Genomic DNA, 7449 nt, shown 5'->3' on the forward strand with positions numbered 1-7449 from the left:
TCGAGGCAATATTGGAACCGAGTGTGCTGGGAGCGCAGAAAAGAAGGTCCCGCTATCTCATCAGATGGAAACATCTTGGCCAGTCATTGTAGCTGCTGATACGACACACTTTGCCTGGCAAGCATGTGCGTCAGTGTGCCATGTCAGGCTATTATTTAAGCTTTGTCCCACACTTCTTGACAGGGCACTGCCGCCTGATGTGGAGGAGGATGCACCAAGTTTTGATTGTACTCAATTGAGCGCGATAATCAATATTTCAGAATAAGTGCAATTTTCGAGATTTAGAAAAAGAAAGGGTGTGCGTTCACATGCGACTGCCTCCAAATATGCCATTTAGAAGGCTGCCGCCAAGTTACTAATAAAAAAGTGACTGAATTTTTCAAAATTAATTTTCTGAAACTCGCATTAGCAGCAAAGTGTGTCCACCTCACCTAGAAACTCCTTTGCAAAAACGCCGGGCTCTCCGTGCTCAAAACTTTTTGCTAAATATCAGCATGGTTAAAAAAAACTAGATATGCATAATTGTTAATGTATGAAAATCGTACACTATTACTTTTCAAAATTTTTGTCCTTCTATGCAACACCAGAAAAATTGGAAATAGAAGCTTCAGGTGACCTATCTGATGTGCAAGTTGCATGGCCATATTATTGTTTTAATTTTTCGCTATCACCTTTTACTGTGATGTCGCCACTGCAGCAGCTCAATGGCTGTGGCTTTTCATTCCAGGTCACAAAGCTGCACCCAGGTAGAGGCAGAATTCAAAAACGCTTGTGTACTTAAGTATAGCTGCACATTACAGAAGCCGAGGCCCTCAAGATTTATCCATAGCCCTCGAGTTCCATATTTTTTATTGGGATTGAAGAGTAATGTTTGTGCTGTATCCCTCTATTTCAGACTAAATAATGTGCATGCAAAATTATATCTTCATTACTTTACACCATAGCACCAATATCTGTTGTGCGTTGATTTTCTGATGTCCTTGCATTTGCTATAGCAAGGATTTTTAAAAATCAGCCACAAAAGAAAAGAATGAATGGTCAAGGAACCAAGTGGTGTGTAGCAGCTCCCTTCTTTTTTTACTCGGCTGCAAGTTTTGCACTCGTGTGTTAGCAACACTGTTTCGCCAATTGTGTACTTCAAAAGAAGTGTTACCTTTCTGCTTTGGAACTTTGTGGTTTTGTTCTGCCAGCTGCTTGACCAAAACAAGCAAAATGTACTTTGGATATTCCACAAATTCATTCTGTATGCATTTGGTACAATAAAATTTGTTTCAAGAATGGACAAATGCAGTGATGGTTAATTGAAAACTGCAACATGCCGATTTTAGTTTCATGCTTCATTAATTTTCTCAGCCCCAAAGAAAGCATGCGAGGTTCGAAAATGTATCATGTGACAAAGTGCTGGCCTGCCATGACATTAGTGCACTCGGTCTAGAGAACTGATTAATGCTGCACATACATTGAACATGGTGGCCATGACCATCCCTCGTGAATTGGCATTCCCTGCCTAAACCACCTCACCAACACAGCCCGTTAACAGCAAGAAAGTTGACGGGGCTTCCAAGAATTTCTATGCACTATTTATTAGTATCGCCCATTGCTTTGCTGACAATTGTCTTGACAAAAGTGGAAGCCGAATCGGTTGAGTTCAATCAATTTTATTTACATACAACCTATTATAAAGTGGACCTTTCTTCGCCTCTTCAACTGTTCCCACAGCTGCTGCTGCCATCTTGCACGCCACATGGTAGGTGCATGAGAGGATTTTCCAAGGAACTCTGGAAAGCTGTAATCAGATTGTGGGCAAAGTTAAAAACTTAAATACAAAAAGGGTGTAGAGTATTGTAACCTTGTACATGTTGATCACACATGTTTCAGCTACAGCTGTAAGTGCCTTGTCTCATCAACCAAGCTACAGTTCTTGCAACGTTACACTTTGTGATACTCAGTATGAATTGATAAGACTAGCTGCTATTCTAGTGGTTGTGTAGGCCACAGTGCCTGGCCTTTGTGCTTGTATGTGTCAATTTCTCTCTTTCAGTCTCGCCCAAGCCACACCAAAATGCTATCCACAAGTGTTGTGCCAAAATGGCCTGGCAACATTTCGTATTAAGCCATTTGACCTATTTATTGCACTGATGCACAAAGTGCAACCAAATGAAGGAAATGACATCACCTAGGTGATTAGTAAATTACCCTTCTAAAATACCACAAGTGCAACTTTGCTGTGGCAAGAGCCTTAGCAAAAACATGAGACACACAAAAATGAAGGAAAAGCGACACCTTCAAGTTCCCGCACCAACTCACCGTGACAAGCACGAATTTTGATAGTGTCTGCTTGAGCTTAGTTATTTCGAGATACATGCAGTTGAATGCTTTTACAAGCATTGAGATGCCCCACTATGCTAGCTTGCCTTTTATGGCTATAGAAAGTCATATACTGCCACAAGTCTGCCTATTCTTCCGATTGGAATCTATATTGAAGCTGCTTTGAGCAATGGGCGGTATTCTATTTCAGCGCAAATGATACATTGAGAGTAGTGTGCCTGGAAGGAATAGACAAAAACATTGCAGAAGCTGCAGCACTTTGTGCTCGCTGAATGATCATACGAGAAGGTAAAGATGCCATCAGAAAGCATCCTTCGTATAGAGTCTCTTTAAAAGAAAAACACTACAACTAGACATGGTGACAGTTGTGGTGGCAAACTAAAAATATTATAATGATAGTTCAAGGTGTGGTATGGCATGTTTATGCTATTTCTGAAAAAATAAACACGGCAAGTGTGTCCATGCCAGCAATTGACACAGGATGTGCAGATGCAAAGCTGCAATACAGCACCACGGCCTCAAAACGACAGTATGCAAGTGGTGGTCCAGCATCAAAACTTCAATGTCCCTACACTGCAACACTGGGAGGCCATGCTGCATGACAGAAGCCTGGGTGGCCAGCAGGCGCTGCTCTGTCGGGCACAGGACGTGGCAGCAACTATTTCTCCTAAGGATTAAATAAACGGATTTCTCTACGTCACCTGCTATGCGATGCGCCATGCGAGGGAATGACAGTGCCACTACTCTCACAGGATATGGATGGTGCACAACACCACCTGAGCATCGGAGTGCACGTCTGCCTGTGAGCTCTGTACTACAAACACAAGTGGTGCATGCAAGGTAACATTTAACATATCACTGCCAAATGCCATCAATGAACAGAAGCAGCAAAGAAAGCTGGTTACATAATCTTCAGTGTGTCGGAGCTGCATATCTTTTACATCCTGTCTGCATGCCGCATTGTTCATTTGTTCGTCACTGCTCAAAAGTGCATAGTTGCATGGTAGTTTTTTCGATCTTGTGCACTTTCTTTTGTCCTGAAAAAATAACCACAGCAGCTATCTTCATAAAATAAAGCAGATGTTTCTGAATGAGCTGTAAGTATTAAAGTTGCTCAAAAGGGTAGTTTACTGAATTGATTGCATTTGAGTACTGCAGGCCTAGTTTCTTTCCGTCTTTCTCTTTTAAAGCCTCAGCACAAATTAGCTGAAACACCCTGTATACTGGACGGCTTGCCTGGCTGCCCGCACCGCCGAGGTGGAGCATCAAACGTTTTTGTGGCGCACTTGTCGCCGTCTCGTGGCACCGGTCGTCCATCCTTATCGCGCACACGCCACCGTCGTCATCACGCCACCGTCGTCTGGTGTTCTGATTGGCTGCGGCAAAGCGGACAGCTCTGGCGGGCGGGAAAAAAAAGTGGTCCGCAAGCGATCGGGCTTGCCGCCTCGTTTAATGCCTGCTTTTATCCGCCTGGCCAAGAGCTTTGCCCGGTTTAGCCGCTTTGTCTTCAGTGTGAACGTGCCTTTAGAGTAAGAAAATCAACAGCTTACGCTTCCACATTTTTTGCTTGGTAGCTGCATTCAATTTGCTTGCTCCTCGTCTTATAGATGTCTAGGCTACCCATATTTTAACGTGGCTGAATAGTGCACAAATCAGAAACACGAGTTTCTGTGGCCTAGATTCTCACACTTGCAAGGATACCATCCAAAATTGACCTATTTTTCTTATGGGGTGCCCACTGATTATGAGGATGCTGACATCGAAGGATCTCAAGTGGTTCTCTAGCATTTTGGCGACGTAATACAGTAATGCCAAGCTACAACTGACTTGATATCTGTCAGCACCAATGAACGCAGTGGTTAGTATTCTCACTAAATTGAGAGTTCAGCCCAACAGCAGATGGACACCAGTGGTTTGAATCCCCGTGTTGGCAAATTTAACTGGCTGAAATCAAGCATTTAAAAGACACGCATTTAGTTCCATCCCTTCAATCTGCGAGCATAATGAAGATCAAAGGTCAGGTTATGTGGCTGCAGCACCTTCTGTTCGTGCAGCATACCTTTACTTTTCTTTACCAAGACACTTAGCATGCACATACCTTGTGTGCAAGCCACATCTATTTACAACAGAAACAGCGCTTTCCACTCATGAGCAAAAGTTTGGAGGTAAAATATGGTAGAATTTTTTGTCCAGCCAACGCATGCAGGCTGAAATCCAAGTGGTACAGCCAATATGTGCCTGTTCAATCACTGCAATGCATTGAGCCACTTCTGACAACGCACAGCTGTACCAGAAAAGGTTTAGATTTGTTTTCACTAATGCCATGGACTTATGAACTTTTATGAATGTACCTTCAGCTTTCGCAGACTTTCAAGTAATTCGAATGTAAAGTGGCCTGTGTGTTATTGCTATTCAGCCAGAGTGCAATAGGAGCCAGTCAAATTAGTAAAACATGAAGTCAATGTGCACACAAAGACTACATGTACCCTTGCATGACTTTGTGCCACAGGCAGCTAACAGCTTCCAATTCACAGTTCTTGTAATATGCTTGTGGCCACCATCTACAGTGATCTATTTGATTTAACGGGGATGTGTATGTTGGCTGAAAACAAGAAAATATATTAACACCGATGGATGCAATATATCCTTTCCGGTAGTTTCGCAAGGGGGAAACTAATTCGAACTTCACGGCAGCGTGCACCGCACAGCTGCACCTCATTTTATATTCTCGCGCATGCGTCAGTGTTGCCGCAGCTGTCTGTAGTGACACCCTCGCGTGCATTTCTTGTTCAAGCTTTGTTGAAGGGTTTGAAGAAATGAAGGCAGTACGGTGCCGCTCATTTCTTCCTTAATGCGACCTTTGAATAGTGTGTGCATCTTAACCCTTTCATAGACGCAAGCAGAGAACAGGCCGCTTTGTGTCCTAGACATTACAAGTGCTTTTTCTTTTTATGAGGTATTTTTGACATAACGTAAAATCTCAAAGCTGACTACGATTCTGTAATAGCGAAAAGTGGGAATATTACATCCCACTATACAGCCTCAAGGCCCGTTTCTACCTACTCGTGGTCACCTGTAATGTGATTACAAGCAGCCAGAGTACCCAGTAAAGTATACATTGTTTGTGCACGTTTTCATTATACTTACTGAGCATGCTTTGTGTGAGAATCCTCAATCAGGGCTTTCCGATATCACAAGGGTTCTTAGAATAAAAGATGCTTCTTGAGAATTCTTGAGGGCTCGTATGTAGCAGCTCGCATATGTAGGAATGCGATTTGCTCGCGATGCTAATAATTTGATCACCTGTTTTGGTAGCTGTGGGCACGAGAAATTTACACCTAACCGCACCAAAATTCAGCTTATATGAAAACACGGAATTTCGATAAAAAGAGTCCATTTGCCGCTGTGGTGGTTTGAAGGAAGGCGATAGAATAGCATAAAATAAACATTGTAGAACGGGAAGTAACGTGATTCAGAAACATATCTACACAGGAATGTTCAATGGTAGAAATTACACTTCACCGCTACAGAGTAGCGAAGTTGCCCTGAAAAGTGGGACCAATATTTTCCGACCGCCCAACAAAGGGTGAAATGCGCACAGTATGTACGGCAACACTTGCTTTGTTCACCGCAGTAATGCCACCCTGTAATGGAGACACAACTACGACAAACGGTCCGCATTTCTTCCGCAGCGAGCAGCGAGAAAAAGTGAAACATTTTTTACCGAGTCAGAAATAAGCCAAGCGTGTTCCTGACGGTATGTAACGGCATGCCGCTGGAAAAAGGGGGGTCCATACCTCGGGGTTCAAATTCCGCAGACAGGGCATGCGCTTCAGCGTAGCCGTCAATTTGCGGTTGAGCAAGCGACGATTTTGCATTTTCTGTTCCGCATCAGCATGTTCTACGCAACGAGGGAGCTCCTTGAAAACCAGCACGACGGGGGCCGTCTCGTTGATCAAGGCCTAAAATTTAAAAGACAACACAACTATTAGCGCTTATTGTTTCAAATTTTGTGATTTCAGTAGACTTACCTTGATGTTGTCGCATATTTCTTGTGGATCCATGTTGCTTTCAAGGTCGTTTCCGCCAACATAAAGAACGGCGAAATCGACACGCTCGAAGCGCATCGTGGAGACAGCTCACGCCAGCCGCACTGCATTGTAGCCCACAAAACTGAATGTGCAGGCTTTCATAGACTCAATTAGGCGCAGGCGCGACCTATTTAAGAATTTAACCTGACTCACCGACAATGACGCCGCGCAAGGACGGCATGACTGAACACGATCCAGCGAGGCGTAACAAGACCACGCGAACGAACCTACGTGAGCCGGCAGTGGCCGCATGTGCATGGCATGTGGCCGGCACACACCACAGGGATTTAGCAGCAGCACCTAGCAGCGTCCTTCCCTAGGCGTACAAGTACCTATCTGGGGGCAGGGAGTACGCCACTGGCTTACGTCACATCCGGTTTGCCTCCAAACCGGGTACAGCCAGCCTGCGGGGATACGCTTCTCAGTGGGCGGGCATGAAAAAGGGCCTCAGGAAGCGTGACTTTGCCCGCATCGACATCGGGATGGATACCATAACATTTTAGTATGAGGTGCTCTATTGTTTCTACAGATTTACCATACACAGTACATGTGTGTTCTTCTTCATTAAATTTCTTTTTATAGCTGCGCGTTCTAAGACATCCTGACCTAGCTTCAAAGAGTAGGGCACTGCCTGTTGAGTTATCATAAAACGTTTCCTTCCTGATCGGCTGTTTCCAGTATCGATATAGTTCCATGGACACTATGCTTCTTTTCCGTTTAATTTATCCAATTTTTACCTACCGCGTTTTTAACGTGTCTTTTAATGCTCTCTCTCTCCGTCCTCGTGTCTGGCATACTGGTTAGCTTCCTAGTTCTTTTCTGCCATTGTGAGTCAATGCTCTTTCTGAATAGGTATATTTAAATACCTTAGCTGCCCACCTTTTATCGTCCCAATTCCTCAGGCCTTTTTCGTATAGGATTTTACTCTGAGCTTCCCGTGCTTCGAATGATGCCCAGCCTATATCCCCCTGTACTGCCTCGTTTGTGGTTTTCCCGTGGGCCCCTAGTGCTAATCCTCCGACAGCTCTCT

At 44.1% G+C, this 7449-nt stretch overlaps 1 protein-coding gene across 2 annotated transcripts; it reads right to left on the bottom strand.

Annotated features, from left to right (window-relative positions):
- Positions 1 to 1642: 1642 nt before the first annotated feature.
- On the bottom strand, positions 1643 to 6823 carry LOC142587324 (uncharacterized). 2 transcript variants are annotated; one of them, XM_075698227.1, is made up of 4 exons: positions 6573 to 6809; positions 6360 to 6481; positions 6126 to 6290; positions 1643 to 1786 (listed from the first exon to the last, which is right to left on the bottom strand). In XM_075698227.1, the coding sequence occupies exons 2-4, from the start codon at positions 6453 to 6455 to the stop codon at positions 1649 to 1651; spliced, it is 399 nt and encodes a 132-aa protein (XP_075554342.1). In that variant the 5' UTR covers positions 6456 to 6481; positions 6573 to 6809; the 3' UTR covers positions 1643 to 1648. The 2 variants fall into 2 exon arrangements, 1 of the variants encoding a protein (XP_075554342.1); XR_012829462.1 differs by having other exon boundaries at positions 6053 to 6290; positions 6360 to 6823.
- Between the last annotated feature and the right edge of the window lie 626 nt (positions 6824 to 7449).

This window comes from Dermacentor variabilis, chromosome 7 (assembly GCF_050947875.1).
Source record: "Dermacentor variabilis isolate Ectoservices chromosome 7, ASM5094787v1, whole genome shotgun sequence".
Classification (NCBI taxonomy): domain Eukaryota; kingdom Metazoa; phylum Arthropoda; class Arachnida; order Ixodida; family Ixodidae; genus Dermacentor; species Dermacentor variabilis.

Bases quoted from the DNA above. Each gene is read 5' to 3' on its own strand.
- LOC142587324 (XM_075698227.1), bottom strand. From the start codon at position 6,455: ATGCGCTTCGAGCGTGTCGATTTCGCCGTTCTTTATGTTGGCGGAAAC. The intron at 6,291-6,359 runs GTAAGTCTACTG...TTTAAATTTTAG, and splicing joins AAATATGCGACAACATCAAG to GCCTTGATCAACGAGACGGC. The intron at 1,787-6,125 runs GTATGGACCCCC...ATCTGATTACAG, and splicing joins TGCGGAATTTGAACCCCGAG to CTTTCCAGAGTTCCTTGGAA.